Source organism: Engraulis encrasicolus, chromosome 20 (assembly GCF_034702125.1).
Source record: "Engraulis encrasicolus isolate BLACKSEA-1 chromosome 20, IST_EnEncr_1.0, whole genome shotgun sequence".
NCBI classification, from domain to species: Eukaryota; Metazoa; Chordata; class Actinopteri; order Clupeiformes; family Engraulidae; genus Engraulis; species Engraulis encrasicolus.
Window position 1 is genome coordinate 52,137,418 of NC_085876.1, and position 20,000 is coordinate 52,157,417.

The window sequence follows — 20,000 nt, forward strand, 5'->3', positions numbered from 1 at the left end:
GTGTGTGTGTGAAAGTCTGGACTCACATGTTTATTGGCTGTGTGTGTGTGTGTGTGTGAGTGTGAAAGTCTGGACTCGCATGTAAGCTTGTTGGCTGTGTTAACTTCTACAGTGTGCATGGTAACAGGAAATTAATTTCACCAGTTAACCCAAAAATGACCTAATTTTGGCCAGAGTCAAACTGCTTTCAATCGAATTTGTTGTTGCTTTCATTCTAAAGTTAAAAGGACACAAGGTAGGATGACGTCGTTTGCGATGTGCTTGTGGCATGAAAAACTACACCGTTGTGAAAAAATGCTGTCCAAATAAACTAGCTGTGAGACTGTTTTTCATCACGAAATGCCAGTAGTGGATACGAATCTGAATACGGTATATGTAAAGCGATGTTTTCAAATGAAAAGTGTTTCCCACGACACGCCAGTACATCTCTCTGTAGTACACACTCCTCCAGGTGGAATACACACACACACACACACACACACACACACACACACACACACACACACACACACACACACACCCCTCTCTCTCTCCTCACCTCCAGGTATAGTGGTGAGCTGGATCCGTGTGTCATGCGTTGTGCTAGTCCGTCCCTCTGCAGTACACACTCCTCCAGGTGTATGTAAGTGTGTGTGTGTGTGTGTGTGTGTGTGTGTGTGTGTGTGTGTGTGTGTGTGTGTGTGTGTGTGTGTGTACCTCCAGGTATAGTGGTGAGCTGGATCCGTGTGTCATGCGTTGTGCTAGTCCGTCCCGCTGCAGTACACACTCCTCCAGGTGGATGTAAGTGTGTGTGTGTGTGTGTGTGTGTGTGTGTGTGTGTGTGTGTGTGTGTGTGTGTGTGTGTGTGTGTGTGTACCTCCAGGTATAGTGGTGAGCTGGATCCGTGTGTCATGCGTTGTGCTAGTCCGTCCCTCTGCAGTACACACTCCTCCAGGTGGATGACGTTCGGGTGTTGACTCTGGATGCTGCTCAGCGCCCAGAACTCCCGCAGCGCCAGCTCCACGTTCTCCGGAGAGTGGCAGCGGATCTTCTTGACGGCCACGCGGGCGCCCGTGCTGTGGACACGCGCCTCGTACACCACGCCATAGCTGCCACGACCCACCTGGAGGAGGAGGAGGAGGAGGAGGAGGAGGAGGAGGAGGAGGAGGAGGAGGAGAAGAAGAAGAAGAAGAAGAAGAAGAAGAAGAAGAAGAAGAAGAAGAAGAAGAAGAAGAAGAAGAAGAAGAAGAAGAAGAAGAAGAAGAAGAAGAAGAAGAAGAAGAAGAAGAAGAAGAAGAAGAAGAAGAAGAAGAAGAAGAAGAAGATTAATAACTATCATATAAATATAATAATAACATTAATGTGGACACGCGCCTCGTACACCACAGCATAGCTGCCACGACCCACCTGGATAATAACAATAATAATAATAATAATAATAATAATAATAATAATAATAATAACAATAACAATAATATTAATAATTATAATTATATATAATAATATATATAATTATATATAATAATAAACTACTATATAAATATATTTATATTCTCGTACACCATAGCATAGCTGCCCCAACCCACCTGGATAATAATAACAATAATAATAACAATAATAACTAGAAAAGTGCTCCGAGATCACATACCTCCGCCAGGGCATGGCATAATTAGATAATGGACAAAAATAATCACTTTGCCAATATGACCGACTATATTCCTGTCAGAACGTTCAAAATGACACACTCATGTCAGTTCAGTCATTTGCAAAATCTACCTGCTTTGAAAGCTTGTGATCACGCGCTGATAGAACTGTAGCCTAATTAATGAAGGGAATGTAATGATTTTGACCAACAGAACTGAAACAACTACAGAAGGGTAAGGCCTTTTTTGCCTACGATGGTATAGGCTATGCATCATTCTCATGGGCCACTGGTTATTCTTGGCGCTGTCGGTTGAAGCGACATTTGCTTCCCCGCATTCCTCAAATCACTATTCACCGTTTCTATCTCGCAACTGGGCTTGGTTTTAAATTTAGTGAAGGGGGTGTTTGACCAGCATTGTGAACTTACACAGCCACAAATTCCATATTTTTGGCGATGGTACCCAATTAATTCGACATTGTCAACCAAAATGATCTGCGGTGGTCACTGTCCATCTCGCAACAATTCACTTCCACTTCACACATAGGCCTATTTCAGGCAGCGGTAATTAATTTTACATGATTGTTTGTTAACTGCAATGAGGGTGTAGCCTAGGGCTAGGCTGCCCGCTGATGAGCAACTTTTTAGGTTTATAGCACTCGTGTGGGAGCTGGCGTCAAAGGAGACAGTCCCACCCTGTTCCTTACTGTTTAGAATGGCGCAGGCTCACCCGTGTGGAATATATGCCGGTGCTCGACCATTATGCATACTGTCGGGTAGGCTTGGGCGATGTCCCCCTAATTGACAGCTGACGATGTTTACAGTGAGACGATGCGATGGACGATGACATCGTCTTGGGGGGGGGGGTAATAATTGTAAAAAATATTATGATATATTTTGTATTTATTTTTATTATTCATCTTCAGCTAAGTTATTATTTAATTCTATTTAATTTAAGAGTAAGTGAAATATATTAATATTATTATTACATTCTGGGGGAATTTTTTTTAAACCTCCTCAGCGTTCTTGCTCAGCTGCTTTGTGAGATGGTCGCTGAGATGCAGAGATCCCCCGCTGACCCCTCCCCCTCGCCCTTCTCGTCTCTCCTCCCGTGTCACTTGCAAGCTGCTTGCTACTTTACCATCAGTTCATTGCGTGGCGTTTTTGGGAGACTTGTCAATAAATTTGTTACATCTGTGAGTTATTTATCTGTGTAACTATTTTAAGACGACATATGCGCTGCGTTTTTGCACAGGCTAGTAGGCTATAACTTTAGCCCCTCTCGCTCACCAGAAAACTAAATGGGAAAGAGATGAGAACCCATGCGTGATTGTGTGCCCTCTCGAGAGGCCTTGGATTTTAGCCCCGACTTTGTCAATTCCTAGCACTAGAATACGGAATGTTTTGTTTTAGGTCATATCGAGACTTTTTCCCCCTCATCAATGGAGTTGATCAATGGATAGTTCTACAAGTAGTTCTGGCGGTGAAGCCATGAAGACGAGTGGGCGCCGCGGACATGGAACCGCTTGCTCACCTTATTGACAGTGGGCTTATCAGAAGTGTACACTCTTGAGTGGCTGCTTCACAAGACATCTCCACCGCGAATAGCGATTAAACATTTTGAGGTGAACCGTTAAACATGAAATGTTAAACTGTCGCAATTGCCGAACGTGTTGCTTATCGTCATGTTACTCCGGAGGAGCCAGCTAGGTAATGAGTAAAGAGTCCCCTTTGTAGTCAACAACTTAGGTCACAGAAATAAATGAACGATATCACTTAGGCCTACTTACATACATCTGCAGCAAACAATAGTTGGGCTTAGTTCACAAGTTTTTTTTTTTTTTAATTCCATTGTGTTTTTTTCGTAGTTATATAGGCCTAATTCACTCCGCTTGGGGCTTGTGTTCACAACTTGTCTTGAAAACCGCTGCTACTACTACGGATTTTACGGTAATGTGATGTCAAGTACCGTAATGATTACTATAGCAGCGGCTTCAAAAATACACAAGTACAAGATTGGCAAGAGTGGCATTACGATGTTTGCCTCCATCGCGATGCCGCCTGTCCATCGCCATTGGACGATGATATAGACTATCGGCACAACCCTACTGTCGGGCTTTCTGATCCCTGTCCATCTCGCAAACAACGTGGGGTTATCTTTAAATGTAGCGAAGGGGGTGTAATGCATTTTACCAGCACTGTGAACGTAGGTCTAGAGTCATAAATTATTTTGGCAACGGTAGCGTAATTAATTCGACAGGATTGTGAACGTAAGTCACAGTCCACAACAACATTGTGAACTTACACAATCACTTCCATGTTTTTTGACAACGTAATTAATTCGACAGCATTGTGAACCTAAACGATCTGCGGGGATGGTCACTGTCCTTCTCGTTCCAGCAATGGTAACATAGCCTAGGCCACACATAACAAATTGAATATTTTTGGTAGCGGTGGTAATTCATTTGACAGGACTGGTTACTGCCTGCGGATGAAGGCTGCCTGCAGATGAACAACTTTTTAGTTGAAATGCACTTGGTGTTGGAGCTGGCGGCGAAGGAGAGAGTCTCTCCCTGTTCCTTGCTGAGACACGCGCAGGCACGCCTCTGATCAGTGCTCACCGTGCGCACCTTGTGGCAGGCAGTGGAATAGCAGCGAACTAACAAACAAACACAGACAACAAACACAGACAACAAACACAGAACACACACAAACCCAGGCGATCACATAACCTCCTGGCGGAGGTAATAATAATTAGAGATGCACCGGATCCAGATTTTTAGGATCCTGCCGGATACCGGATGCACTGCTTAAGATCCTGCCGGATCCGGAACCGGATACCGGATCCTACGAAAGGGTTGAAACACATAGCCTATTCACACACGTGGGCCCTTTTTATCACGTTGGCTCAAACTATTTTGACTGAAAAGCCTCGGCTACCGGATCCTGGATCCTGGAACCAGATCCGGATCCTGTGAAAAACCTTATTATCCTGCCTGGATCCGGAATCGGATCTTGGATCCGGTGCATCTCTAATAATAATAATAATAACTATAACAACTATAATAATAATTATTATTATATATAAGTATATAATAATATATATAATTATATAATAATAATAAACTACTATATAAATATATTTATATTCTCGTACACCATAGCATAGCTGCCCCAACCCACCTGGACATTAATAATAATAATATAATAATAATAAGAGAGAGCGCTTGACAAGTTGCTTTCCACATGGGATCTAATGGGGATGTAATAAAAAAAACCGACCAACCTCCTGCACCAGCGAGTACTTGGGCTGGCTCCGGCTCACCATCCTCAGGCGCCGCAGGAAGCCTTCGACGTCACTTCCTCTTCCTCGTCAGGCGCCACAGGAAGGCTCTGGCCTCTCTTCTTCACCTCCTCCTCTTCCTCACCTCCTACTCCTCCTCCTCCTCCTCCTCAGGCGTCACAGGAAGACTTTGGCCTCTCTTCACCTCCTCCCTCTCGGCCCTCCACTCCACTGAACCAACCGGTCGATTCGAGATTTCCTATTCCCCGTTTCCACTGCTGATGCTGCTGGTAGAATTGGGGGTTAAGGCTTCGCTGCGTCTTCTTCGCTCTGCCCTCGGCCCTCCACTCCACGCCACGCCACTGAAGCAACCCGCCGATTCGAGACTTCTTTCTCTCCTTCGTCTCGTCCTTCTCCACTGCTGAGCTGCTGTTGTTGCTGCTGTTGGGGGTACAGAGGGGTGGGGGGTAAAGGGGGAATTAATCATCATTAAATTATTCATCATTAGCCATTATTCATTTTATCTCAATATCCTTCAGGATCCTACAAGTATGCAGGCTGCTGCTGAACCCCATACATTTTCATACATGAAAAGGGGGATCTTCTCCATGGTCAGCCATTTAGAATTTCCATTTTAGCTGCAAAACTTACTGTACTTTGGATTTATTAGTAAACATTCATGAAAAGATCAAATTTGGTAATAGGCAGCACAGTTCCAGTGAGCAGCATAGTTGCAGTACCCATTCTGGCCACATTCTTCACATTGCGCCTTAGATATCTGATGAATGACCAGGGGCGATTCTAGCCATTTTGGGGCCCTAGGCGAAATATTAACATGGGGCCCCAAAAAGTAATTCTTGAAACATGTACACAAAATAAGGGCCTTAGAATGCTGTGTTTTGGCGCCATTTTATTGTTTAATCTCATATATATATATTTTTGATTGCATAAGTGACACATTAAGATCAGGCCTACTACTTTGTGTTTACCACGACTTGTGTGACAGGTGGGGGCCCCTATGGAGTTCTGATTTGGTCAGGGCCCTAGGCAATTGCCTAGCTTTGCCTAATGGAAAGTCTGCCTCTGTGAGTGACCCATGGGCCACCTCCTACGCACCTTGGCAGTGGCAGGTGGGGGATTTAAAAAAAAAAAAAATTGTAACGCCAACTAAAACGTTTATTAAGCTACTAAATTGCAAAAAGTTACACAATACAGCATGCCCTTAGTTTGCTTACAGTTGTGTGACTGGCACGTTGCTGGTATCGAGTCATAACTTAACACCAATGTACTGCAGGCTACAGAATAGAGCGGTCCCACTCCCAGCCCTACTGACTAAATATAGCATCCACTCTACACCAAAGAAAACACTGCTGCCCTGCCAGCCAAATAAATTCAAACTAAACAGGTTCTTCCATTCTGCTGCCTGACACACCTTCCCACCCCATGCCAACTACAGAGGTGGCACTTACAGATGCCAACTACAGAGATGCCACACCTTCCCAGTTCCCACCCAATGCCAACTATGGAGGTGCCAACTACAGAGGTGACACACTTTCCCACCCAATGCCAACTAGAGAGATGCCAACAGAGTGGGTACTTTACAGAGATGACACCTTCCCACAATGCCAACTACAGAGATGGCACTTTAAATTACAGAGGTGGTACTTAACACAGGTGGGTAGGGAAGTCATGGGTAAGCGGTTAGGACGTCAGACTTATAGCCCAAAGGTTGCCAGTTCAACTCCCGACCCACCAGGTTGGTGGGGGGAGTAATTAACCGGTGCTCACCCCCATCTTCCTCCATGACTGAGGTACCCTGAGCATAGTACATTCCTGCCGCACTGCTCCCTTGGGGTGCCATCAGATGTGAGGCATAAATGCAATTTCGTTGTGTGCAGTGTGCAGATGTGTGTGGGAGTTGGAGTTTCCCAGTTGGTCTTCCATTCATTCACAGCTTGTACAGGTTCTAGCGGTGCATCCCTTTCAAGACGAGCTAACCAGGCCAGGCCACACTACTGGAACTATTGTACTTGTATTCTCAATCAGTAATGCATTTCGCTTAGCGCATAGACGCAGCAAGTAGTCACAAGGCAATAGGGCTGGGCAATATGACGATATATATTGTTATCGTGATATAAAAGTGTATATCGTGAACTTTCTCCTATATCGTGATATTCAATTGTATAAAATTGATAAAATTACTATCATTTAATTACATTTCATGTCAAAATACACACTATAAGTTCATGTAACTGTAAAAATAAGAATAAAAAGATCCATTTTAAAGAAAGGTTGTTTTACGACATGAAAAAATAAAGGGCAAATAAAGAGAACTGAAAACGTATGTAATTGTGCTTATATCGTGATATATATCGTTATCGTGATATAAAGTAATCCATATCGTCGTGATATATATTTTTTTCCATATCGCCCAGCCCTACAAGGCAAAGCCCTTAAAGGTACAGTACACAGTGGTGTAGTCTACGTAGAACGCCGGTATACGCAGTATACCCACCTCAAAATGTCAGGGATATCAGTATACCCACTTAAAATTGATCCATTATGTAGAATAGCACAAACATATACAGTAGGCAGTCATGGGTAAGCGGTTAGGGCGTCAGACTTCGGTTCGACTCCCGACCCGCCAGGTTGGTGGGGGGAGTAATCAACCAGTGTGCTCTCCCCCATCCTCCTCCATGACTGAGGTACCCTGAGCATGGTACCGTCCCTCCGCACTGCTTCCTAGCGGCGCCATTGAGGGCTGCCCCCTTGCACAGGAGAGGAATAAATGCAATTTCGTTGTGTGGAGTGTTCACTTGTATGCTGTGGAGTGCTGTGTCACAATGACAATGGGAGTTGGAGTTTCCCAATGGGCTTTGTATACCCACTTCAAAAAAGTAGACTACACTACACTGCTGAGTAGGCAGTAGGCCTAATAGCTGTCCTCCTGACATCAGCTCAGACCATCAGAATCGATTCATAATCCTATGCGAACTAGCAAGTGTACAGTATGACAAAAAATGTATGACAAAAAATAAGTCTAGCTGTTGTTTGACAAGATGGGTTTAGTCTAGAACTCGTATCTGATTGCATGAAATGACTGTCTCGCAGTGGCATGATGGCTCCTGCGCATGCGTTGCTTATATTTATTGACAGTCTTGAGTCTTAATTATGCATGTCCAGACATGTCACATTTTGAGCCATTCAAGCCAGGCGGTGGTAGTCTAGTATTCATTGACAATTTAAATAAGTTTCGTACACATATGCAGTAGGGGTACACGTGAGAACAAAACTGCCGTGGTAATAACTTCGCCTCGAGGGAAGAGAAGAACAGGAAGGCAGACTGAACAGTCAAAACAAACGTGTTGTCAAAGACGACGGAAAGGCAAAACCTAGAAAAATGTTGGCGTTACTTCCCAAAAAAAATAGCAGACAAAGCATGTGGCGAAAAGAAGAAAAACAGATCAATGTTACTAAAATAAACTCGTCTGTTTCCTTTTCACAATAAAATCGCAAGTCACACTGTTCTGTAGCAATCCGCCGATTTGCAGCGTGTGACATGTTTTGGAGACCTGGACATGCAACATGTGTAACTGTGTCGGAGGCCTGACAGGTCCTGCGCCAGGGTTCAGGACGTTGCGCAGACTTTTATTGTTGTGAAATTAGCTGCTACATCTGGCTAACACATTCTTAGCACGCATTCTGATCAAGTGCCAACGTCTCGCTAACAGGCTAATCAACAACAAAAAACATGACCGCCGGAACGAATCAGCCAAACGAACTATGTCAGCACTTTAAACACACACAACTACAGTGACATAGCAAAATAGATATCGGTATCTGTTGGGAAGAGCCAAGGATATATAATAAAGATCACTGAAAATAATAATCATGTCGTATCCAAAGCTAATGTTAGCCGACAGCCCAAGAGCTAACATCATCTTCCTGGTCAGCTTCCACCTGCGCAGCCAGGACATCCGCACGCAGACACAAAGAAACCAACACATTTTTAAAAGTATCTGAACAAAGAGTGGTGATGTGAATGGATACCTGTCGTCGTTGTGTTGTCTCTCCTGCAGTCTTTGTGTTCATTCACTGCACGTGCCTGCGAGTCTGGCAGCCATTATCCACACTACCGTTCCACACGCTTGCACCGCGCGCTGCGACGGCCCGTGAATTATGTGCGTGAGCTCGGTGACCTCTTCTCCTCTCCGGGATCTGATCAGAGATTTTCCCTTTCACCCCTGCACGGCGTGCTCACGCTGCTGGCTGGCTCTCACGGAAAACAACACACAGAAGCGAAGCGACAGGCGAGGTGTGTTGTTGTCCCCTCCCCAAATTGGGAAACACTGCCCCCTCTCTTCAGTTTTTGGGGTGTCTTCAAATGCAATAATGCATTAGCTGTCTACTTGGTCTGTCCGGTGAGACACTGGCATCGATAAATGGCATGGTGGTAAATGATGGTTCAGCTCAGCAGTCGTGTCGATTTTTCCCCCGTGAACTGAGCTGAGCTCCTTCCCACTCTTCCGTCAGTGACAACGGGTGTCATGTAAAAGCCTCTCCCAATGAGGGCAAGTCCGCGAGCGGCCAGCCTGGTTGGAGAGATAACGCACACACTGGTCGCGCACACACTTTCGAATTCGGTGCACGCGCTGGGTTCCCCTCACTCCTGGCTGGGGTAGGGGGTGTAGGCCTAGAACTAGTTCTAGAAGGACCTGTCACCTATTCGAGGTCTCTAGGAACCATCTCTGACCCAAAATTAAATTAGAAAAATAAATAATTATAAAAGAGAGAGCGAGGGAAAGTGTTTATATATATATATATATATATTACAGTTGGCCTAATTTAATGCAAATGAATCTACTCTGCTGCATATGACTCCCCTCTTGTGTCACACAATTGGCAGTAGGCCTAGCCTAAATGTTTTAACAAACCTAAACACAAACAATGCAAGCTAATGTGATATCTTCAATAATTATGTCATATTAAATGTTAGGCCTATACGGCGTAGGCCTAGATATATTTCTAAGACCATACAACCGCATTGACACAACGTAGGCCTAGGCCTATCTTTTTGTGGGACCACACACAACCACATTGACACACCCCTATGGGTTTGGCTATATTGGTACAATCTCTTAAAGGGCCCTACATGAATATTAGTCCATTTAAAGTGAAGTGGATCTTTAAATCCAGATTAAAAACATTTTTGTTTTCATCGCATTTTGATAGGCTCTGAAATGCATTGGTCTTTTGTTAATATTTTTTTCTTTTGTCTTAGGTTCCTATTTCTATTATTATTATTTTTATCTTATTTTTTCCACCTATACTTTTTCAGTATTAAGCTTGTTTAAATCACCATGGCCTACCTTTTGATTATTTCCACATCAATTTTATTTTATTATTATAATTTTATTATTATATTATTATTATTTTATTTTATTATTTTTTACTCATCATTTTCTTGTATTATCTTTTAGAATTATTTCATTATTTTATTTTTATTTTATTTTTGTTTTACAGTGTTCTATGGTGATACTGCACTTTAAACAATACATTATTATTATTATAAGTGAAAGCCCAATTGGGACTCCAACTCCAACTCCCATTGTCATTGTGACACAGCACTCCACAGCACACGTGTTCACTGCACATTGCACATGTAGCATGGGGGAGGAGCTAAGTTTGTAGCTACTACGCCACCTAGGGGCAGAGCAAGTCTACCACTAGGAACAATCTAAACCTTAAGTTTGCACAAGTTCGTAATACACTGGACAGAGACGGGATCCCAAATATATTTCTCTTTTATTGTTGTACAAACATGAATCATAAATAAAATGTGCAAAATGGCAAGCTCTTTATGAGCACAAGGCACAATAGTGGGTGGAACGAGAGAGAGAGAGAAACAGCGTGGGGCACCACTGAGATCACTAACCTATAGGGATCTGCAGTACTACTTATCTTACATCGTGTGCACACGCAGGAACTTCCTTCTACCACCAGGCTGTCGATGCACTATATACCATGTTCCACCACACTATAAAACAATACACGTTACCGTCACTCTCACATCGCACTCACACGCCCTTGACACACTCCGAACTGCTGGAGAGGCTGGCAGTCATAATTTTCCCCAATCCCACATTAACCCCAAACAAACACATACAATGCAAAAGTAGTAAATTAATCAAAAGCACAGAAACACACAAATAAGTAAACTGAAAAGAAACATAAATAAACAAAAGAAGCACTGCACACATATAAAGCCCTGAATAGCAGGTTATAGCTACACTGGCACACAAGCAGTTAAAGAGTCATGCAAAGCAGCAAACCTAGCAGAGTAAGCAGCATGCAGTAGCACAGCAAACGAAAATAAAGACACACAATAAACATGCAGAAATAAATAAAATGAAAATAAATAACGCACAGCACAAAAGGGGTTAAAAGCAGGCGGAGCCACTGAAACCGCGCACCCTCGGACAGTTATGACAGACATGCACGCTCCGTGCAGGCAAAGCGAGGTGAAGGGGCAAGCGTGGCTACAAGCGCAATTCCTCCCCGTACCCAGCGAAGCACGGCCAAGCCACAGCGCTGCAGGTGCAAAGCAAGGGGAGACTCAAACCCAAATTGTCCCAGGCGAAACAGCAGCCGACAGACCCGTAGGCACAGACACACTGGTTGGTTCGTGCCGGAGGGGCCGCGGATGAAGGCTACAATTATAAAAAGTTACCATCAGTAAGGGTTATGGAAGATAGAAAGTAGACAGAAGGGGGGGGGCAGACAGGTAGTATACGCACCTCAGACACGCGAGTCACCAGCACAACGCTTTCGAGGATCACCACGCCACACCAACTACCTCCACGAGCAGGCCAACTAATTACAAGCATCAAAACAGTTCACATTAGGGCGCCGCAATAATGAGAGGGAGCATATCTAATCGCAGGAATGGAAGCACAACTCACCCAGTGTCCACACAGCTCCTAGCTCCTTGGAGTTTATCAGTGCGCTCCCAAGCGATCACAAGTGCTGAGTGAACGCCGCACTGCAAGAGGGGAAATGGCGCTATAATTTCCAAATCACAGCCGCAATTGCAAGTAAATGCTAAAGACCAAATGCTTACCCTCACGGTTCATCTGCGGCCCCTCGGCAACAAACGCAGCCCAGGCTCACGCCAAAACAATGTGTGGCGGAAACGAGACAGGAAGCAAGGGTCCATTCATATAAATAGATTATGCCCGCCCACTGCTGTCAATCAGCAGCTGTCAATCACACACACTAACGTGATGGCAGGGCCAACCTGCTACAATCCACCCCTACTTTTTGTGTCGGCGCCCCGACGACAACCCAACTCGCTCAGGGGGGGGGAGCCTATATGACAAGGACTCTCGGGGGACCAGCCTCCGGTACAGAGGGGACCCAGTTACAGTGACACATGGAGACCCGGCAGTCCAACTGCCGCTATCCAAATAACGCAAGGCCAGTGGACCCAGCCTCTGGTACAGAGGGGACCCAGTGGCAAAGCAAGACAACAAGGAGACCCGGCAGACTAACTGCCGCTATCCACACAATACAAGGTCAGTGGAACCAACCACTGCGACAGAGGAGACCCAGTGACCAAGCTAAACGACAAGGAGACCCGGCAGACTAACTACCGCTATCCAACCAAAGGAGACCCGGCAGTCCAACTACCGCTATCCAAATAACGCAAGGCCAGAGGACCCAACCTCTGATACAGAGGGGACCCTGTTACAGTGAGACATGGAGACCCGGCAGTCCAACTGCCGCTATCCAAATAACGCAAGGCCAGTGGACCCAGCCTCTGGTACAGAGGGGACCCAGTGGCAAAGCAAGACAACAAGGAGACCCGGCAGACTAACTGCCGCTATCCACACAATACAAGGTCAGTGGAACCAACCACTGCGACAGAGGAGACCCAGTGACCAAGCTAAACGACAAGGAGACCCGGCAGACTAACTACCGCTATCCAACCAAAGGAGACCCGGCAGTCCAACTACCGCTATCCAAATAACGCAAGGCCAGAGGACCCAACCTCTGATACAGAGGGGACCCTGTTACAGTGAGACATGGAGACCCCGGCAGACTAACTGCCGCTATCCAACCAAAGGAGACCCGGCAGTCCAACTACCGCTATCCAAATAACGCAAGGCCAGAGGACCCAACCTCTGATACAGAGGGGACCCTGTTACAGTGAGACATGGAGACCCGGCAGTCCAACTGCCGCTATCCAACCAAAGGAGACCCAGCGGTCCAACTACCACCATCCAAATGACGCAAGGCCAGCTGACCCAGCCTCTGGTACAGAGGGGACCCAGTGACAAAGCAAGAGATGGGGACCTGGCAGTCCAACCGCCGCTATCCAAATAGTACAATATCAATGGACCCAGCCTCCGGTGCAGAGGGGACCCAGTTACAGTGACACATGGAGACCCGGCAGTCCAACTGCCGCTATCCAAATAACGCAAGGCCAGTGGACCCAACCTCTGGTACAGAGGGGACCCAGTGGCAAAGCAAGACAACAAGGAGACCCGGCAGACTAACTGCCGCTATCCAAACCGATACATTACAGAACCCCTCAACCCCTGCAGTATTTGTAGGCCGCAAAAGGTGCTCATTGTCAATTCGTAACAGGGGTAATCAGCTCTCGCAGTTACTGCTAAAAAATTCAAAGGACACCCGTCCTAAATGTCAATGCCTACCTTCTTGACGACCGTCCACCGGCTGCTGCTTCGCCTATTAAAAACACCCAAACAAAACAAAAAAAAACCTAAACCAAAGAGACAACGAAAAAGAAACAGGGCAAACCCACACAACCCACCATCACAGGTACCCTGAAAGTAAAAAAATAAAAACAATTTTGCACTTTCACTTCACAAACACAGAGTACAACAACAAATTTGGGACCCACGTCTCTGTAATAAGTATGTGTAAATCCTGCCGAATCCAACGCCAAATGTAGCATGGGGGAGGGGCTAAGTTTGTAGCGACTACGCCACCTAGGGGCAGAGCAAGTCTACCACTAGGAACAATCTAAACCTTAAGTTTGCACAAGTTCGTAATACACTGGACAGAGACGGGATCCCAAATATATTTCTCTTTTATTGTTGTACAAACATGAATCATAAATAAAATGTGCAAAATAGCAAGCTCTTTATGAGCACAAGGCACAATAGTGGGTGGAACGAGAGAGAGAGAGAGAGAGAGAGAGAGAGAGAGACGAACAGCCTGGGGCACCACTGAGATCACTAACCTATATGGATCTGCAGTACTACTTATCTTACATCGTGTGCACACGCAGGAACTTCCTTCTACCACCAGGCTGTCGATGCACTATATACCATGTTCCACCACACTATAAAACAATACACGTTACCGTCACTCTCACATCGCACTCACACGCCCTTGACACACTCCGAACTGCTGGAGAGGCTGGCAGTCATAATTTTCCCCAATCCCACATTAACCCCAAACAAACACATACAATGCAAAAGTAGTAAATTAATCAAAAGCACAGAAACACACAAATAAGTAAACTGAAAAGAAACATAAATAAACAAATGAAGCACTGCACACCTATACAGCCCTGAATAGCAGGGTATAGCTACACTGGCACACAAGCAGTTAAAGAGTCATGCAAAGCAGCAAACCTAGCAGAGTAAGCAGCATGCAGTAGCACAGCAAACGAAAATAAAGACACACAATAAACATGCAGAAATAAATAAAATGAAAATAAATAACGCACAGCACAAAAAAGGGGTTAAAAGCAGGCGGAGCCACTGAAACCGCGCACCCTCGGACAGTTATGACAGACATGCACGCTCCGTGCAGGCAAAGCGAGGTGAAGGGGCAAGCGTGGCTACAAGCGCAATTCCTCCCCGTACCCAGCGAAGCACGGCCAAGCCACAGCGCTGCAGGTGCAAAGCAAGGGGAGACTCAAACCCAAATTGTCCCAGGCGAAACAGCAGCCGACAGACCCGTAGGCACAGACACACTGGTTGGTTCGTGCCGGAGGGGCCGCGGATGAAGGCTACAATTATAAAAAGTTACCATCAGTAAGGGTTATGGGAGATAGAAAGTAGACAGAAGGGGGGGGGGGGTAGACAGGTAGTATACGCACCTCAGACACGCGAGTCACCAGCACAACGCTTTCGAGGATCACCACGCCACACCAACTACCTCCACGAGCAGGCCAACTAATTACAAGCATCAAAACAGTTCACATTAGGGCGCCGCAATAATGAGAGGGAGCATATCTAATCGCAGGAATGGAAGCACAACTCACCCAGTGTCCACACAGCTCCTAGCTCCTTGGAGTTTATCAGTGCGCTCCCAAGCGATCACAAGTGCTGAGTGAACGCCGCACTGCAAGAGGGGAAATGGCGCTATAATTTCCAAATCACAGCCGCAATTGCAAGTAAATGCTAAAGACCAAATGCTTACCCTCACGGTTCATCTGCGGCCCCTCGGCAACAAACGCAGCCCAGGCTCACGCCAAAACAATGTGTGGCGGAAACGAGACAGGAAGCAAGGGTCCATTCATATAAATAGATTATGCCCGCCCACTGCTGTCAATCAGCAGCTGTCAATCACACACACTAACGTGATGGCAGGGCCAACCTGCTACACACACAACGGAATTGCATTTATGCTTCTTCACCCTCAATGGCGCCCGAAAGGGAGCAGTAGGGTGTAATGGTACCATGCTCAGGGTACCTCCGTCATGGAGGAGGAAGGGGGAGAGCACCAGTTGATTACTCGCCCCACCAACCTGGCGGGTCAGAAGACGAACCTGCATCCTCGTCAACTACAACGGTTCGGCAATGGGAGACACAGTACGATACCGCTGGGCCAAGAGACTAGTCTCTCGGCCCAACGGCACGAGACTGTATGAGGCTATCAGAGGGAGGTTTACCAACGTTCCACGCCAACTCTGCTAGTTAGCATCCGTTACACCGGCAACCTTTGGGCTACAAGTCTGACGCCCTAACCGCTCACCCATGACAGCCCTATGCGATGGAAGCTATGTGTGTGTGCTGTGTCTGTGTGAGCATGTGAGCATGTTTGCGTATTGTGTGTGTTTATCTCTGAGAGTGACATGTCCAATGCATGAGGAGAGGTGACAAGAGCAGAGTTGCATCAAGAAGTAGTAGAAGTACTCTAACAAATATCATTTCAACACCAGTGGTGTTATATTACATAGCTGTAACTAAGTGATATCATACAACTAGTGTTGTAAGTACATTTGTACAGTACTTCTACTAGTGTTGTAAGTACATTTGTACAGTACTTCTACTAGTGTTGTAATTACATTTGTACAGTACTTCTACTAGTGTTGTAAGTACATTTGTACAGTACTTCTACTTTATGCAACTCTGTTCGAACCCGGGTCCCCGTGGGTAATGTAGGCCCAAGTGTGGGGGGCTTTGGGCGCCATGGGGGATGAGGCATGAATGCACTTTCGTTGTGTGCAGTGTGCTGTGTCACACAATGACAATGGGAATTGGTGTGTCCCAGTTGGGCTTTCACTTTCAGTGTAGGTCTTCCCAGAACTTTAAGGTTCTTCAGAGAACCTTTGGCGTTCTTCAGAGAATGTTTAGGTTCCCTCGTGTGTTGTAATTCTTAGATCTCATCATGTTCTTAAAGGTGCACTGTGCAGGATGGTGGCCAAAGTAGGTACTGCCACTATGCTGCACATTGAAACTGGACTGCCTATTGCCAAATTTGATCTTTTCATGAAAGTTTACTTAGTAATAAACTAATAGGCCTATTGTCTAGTATGGCCCAAATACAGTAATTTTTGCAGCTAAAAATGTATATTTCTGGAACTTCAAAATGGCTGATCATGGAGAAGATCCTCCTTTTCATGTATGAAAAATGCAATTTTCACGCAAATCCGTCTCTGAGTGCAGTTCTAGTTTCAGCATGCTCTTCTAAGCAGAGAAATGGCTGCAGTCCCCACATGACACTTCAGGGCCGTTTATAAAGAGAGGCTCTGACACTTCTAAGGCCATATAGCTCCCTCTAGTGGCACGATCAGGCAACAGCTTTCAGGGAGGAAAATCTGAAACTTGCAATGACATAGGCCTACAGTGAGAATAATGACCGTCCACTGGCTAACTAGAGGCATTTGATTATCCCTCCCCCAAATCTGAATTTGATCTGTGATTGAAGATATGACTGTTGTTTTTGTAGTCGCTATTTTTCAGCCAAAAGTGATTTCAAAAGTAATTTGTGGTAAGTGGTCCGGTATTTGCAACCGCTTGGTGACGCCACTGGTGAGTCCTCTTTTGGGGCTACTTTTGGGTTTTGGAATGACTTAAGGAATGACATTCTTGTACACAGTCTTGTTACCTCCAGCATTGATTACTGTAATTCTCTCCTCTTTGGTCTCCCTCAAAAATCTCTCCACAAGCTCCAACTGGTCCAGAACTCAGCTGCCCGCATCATTACAAAAACCCCTTCCTGTCACCATATTACCCCTGCACTCCAACATCTCCACTGGCTCCCTATCAAATATAGAATTCATTTTAAAATACTTCTCCACACCTTCAAGGCTATCCACAATCTTGCCCCCCCCTTATCTTTCTAATCTTATTCACATTGCTGTTCCCTCCCGCCCCCTCCGTTCCTCTTCCTCCATTCTCCTCTCTGTCCCCTCTGCCCGTCTTAATTCCATGGGGAATAGAGCTTTTAGCTACTCTGCTCCTCAGCTGTGGAATGCCCTTCCCCCTGACATCCGCAATATTGACTCTCTGCCCCTTTTCAAATCCAGGCTAAAAACCCATCTGTTTCAAATAGCCTATTCTTTATGATTCTTAAACTCTGTTTTATTTTATTTTATTTTATTTTATTTCATATTTAAAAAAATTGTATTCATTTATTTATTTTTGTTTAAAATTCTGTTTATGTGTCTTGTTTTATTTTTGTTTCTCTCTGTACAGTGTCCTTGAGAGTTTTGAAATGTGCTTTCAAATAAAATGCATTATTATTATTAAGCATGGAGCAAACGATTACTGTTTCGACAGATACGTCAGTCACCATTCTTGCTCAGATAAGGCTATTGCGTAAAAACCTAGAGGAGACGGAGAGGGGAAATCCAGCTTAAAACAATGTAGGCCTGTTGTTGTTTTTTTTTAATTGTTGACATTAAGACGCCTCCGTTTTTGGCAAATGAACAGTGTGAGCTTCTGTGTCTCGTTGGTGACCCAGTGGTTCCACTCTACGCACCTGGCAAAAGGAGGTGTGCGATTCTAAAAATTGTACGTTTTTTATTGTTGCCTGTCACACACACACACACACACACACACACACACACACACACACACACACACACACACACACACACACACACACACACACACACACACACACACACACACACTTATCATAGAGAGCGGATACTCTGACCTGCTTAAAGAAATTCGTGTTATGTTTGGATGAGACTCACAAATACAGTTGGAGAGCTGTGGTGGCGCTATTATGTAATCGCCGTTTGGCTCCACCGCTCATGTCATCATGACCCCTTTCTCACAGTCAACTGAACTGAATTGCAGCTATTTCGCAGCAGCAAAATGAGTCCCCCTCCCCTGCTCGCGATGACGGCCGCTCGAGCTCTGCACCAGATACGAGGATCCAGCGGAGAGGCTTTTTGCGTGGGACTGGTGCGATTCATCACGAGGTCTGAGCGCAATCCAAATGCGCGCGCGCGCGCACACACACACACACACACACACACACACACACACACACACACACACACACACACACACACACACACACACACACACACACACACACAGAGAGAGAGAGAGAGAGAGAGAGAGAGAGAGAGAGAGAGAGAGAGAGAGAGAGAGAGAGAGAGATGCTGCACCGGAGCGCCCACTCCACTCCGTGCCGCCTGACTGTTTCGGCGTATTTAATTGGTTAAGCGCGTTTCTCCTCAGAGAAAGTCGCAGCTCGCAGATTGGGGGACGGCTCGCGGAGACTATGGGTGCCGCGGTGTCCATCACAGGCGCGAGGACCACACGGATGCAGAGGAGAGGAGGAGACGCACACACACAGCGGTGACGAATCTCGAGGATGGAACCCATGTGATGAAATAAGTATTTCTGGGCCACACTAAATGTGTGGGCATCGCTACTAGAAGAACACCGCATCGGGTAAAGGGACCAGTCTCGCGAAACGGACGGAGGAACGGAGGGATGTTACGTCGCCCATGCCCTCCAGCTCTGCTGCGCACGAGATGAGTAGCGAGACAGAACGAGGGGGAAAATAACATCGAACAGGACAATGATGGAGGATCAGACATGATCATCAACATGAGGCGATGTAGATAAAGTAGCTCCCTACGCGAGGGTGAGAAATTAGCTTCGGAGAAACTGACAGTAATGTGGAGGATATTATGGAGGATATTCTAGCGCAATAACCTGGATTGGATTTCAGCTGCTAGCCTACTGCGTCGGAGTGGCTATTTACATGGAGCAACTTGTAGTAGCCTAGAACGACTATTCTTGTAGAACTTCGATTTCGAGAAACATGAAGTCGTGTTGCTGCTTATGACAAGTTGTCACATTATCATGGATTTGGGTTGATGCGGCTGCAGCAGGCGACCTATACCTTACAGGATTGCAGCAGTCGCCCTGCACTATCAATACATAGCTCGCCACTCGCACTGTGTGTGTGGGCTGTAAAGATGTTTATGACGGTTCTGGAATAATCAGGCGACGGGAGAAGGAAAAAAACGGAGCAGAAATGCAAAGCGACATCACGAGGAGGAAGCGTTTTTACCACGCGCGCACCTCCACCATGAAGCAGCACGGCTGCTCGGTGGTTTGCACCGTGAACTACTTCTGCGGCTCGCCGACGTCGTTAACCATGTCCAGGCTGCGGCTGCGTAAGAGAGCCTGTCTCGCGCTCTTCCTGTTCACGCTCTTCATCTTCGGCACTATGATGGGGCTCCGGGCGCTGACGCCAAGCGACGGCTTCTCCTCCTCCGACCTCTCCGCTCCCGGCGGCGTGGACTTGATGATGATGCCGTTCATGGCGGCGGGGGGAGAGAAGAGGGCGGCTGAGAGGCGG

At 46.0% G+C, this 20,000-nt stretch overlaps 2 protein-coding genes and 2 long non-coding RNA genes across 4 annotated transcripts in view; 1 reads left to right on the top strand and 3 right to left on the bottom strand.

Annotated features, from left to right (window-relative positions):
- pdik1l (PDLIM1 interacting kinase 1 like) overlaps positions 1–5,339 on the bottom strand; it is a 19,671-nt gene extending 14,332 nt beyond the window's left edge. Inside the window, exons 1-2 of the mRNA XM_063186098.1 lie at positions 4,908–5,339; positions 857–1,102 (exon numbers count right to left, since the gene is read on the bottom strand). Coding sequence (XP_063042168.1) covers positions 857–1,102; positions 4,908–4,949 — 288 coding nt within the window. The 5' untranslated portion in view covers positions 4,950–5,339. The remainder of the gene's footprint in view (positions 1–856; positions 1,103–4,907) is intronic.
- Positions 5,340–11,347: 6,008 nt separating this feature from the next.
- Positions 11,348–12,962, bottom strand: LOC134435962 (uncharacterized). Its single transcript, XR_010032147.1, has 4 exons — positions 12,025–12,962; positions 11,867–11,946; positions 11,702–11,777; positions 11,348–11,614 (listed from the first exon to the last, which is right to left on the bottom strand). It is a non-coding gene; the product is annotated as an uncharacterized LOC134435962 (long non-coding RNA).
- A 1,234-nt stretch (positions 12,963–14,196) lies between these two features.
- Positions 14,197–15,520, bottom strand: LOC134435963 (uncharacterized). The gene is made up of 4 exons (XR_010032148.1): positions 15,363–15,520; positions 15,205–15,284; positions 15,040–15,115; positions 14,197–14,949 (listed from the first exon to the last, which is right to left on the bottom strand). It is a non-coding gene; the product is annotated as an uncharacterized LOC134435963 (long non-coding RNA).
- A 4,053-nt stretch (positions 15,521–19,573) lies between these two features.
- LOC134435964 (glycoprotein endo-alpha-1,2-mannosidase-like protein) overlaps positions 19,574–20,000 on the top strand; it is a 7,863-nt gene continuing 7,436 nt past the window's right edge. The window contains exon 1 of the mRNA XM_063184997.1: positions 19,574–20,000. This exon is cut by the window's right edge and continues 409 nt beyond it. Coding sequence (XP_063041067.1) covers positions 19,674–20,000 — 327 coding nt within the window. The 5' untranslated portion in view covers positions 19,574–19,673.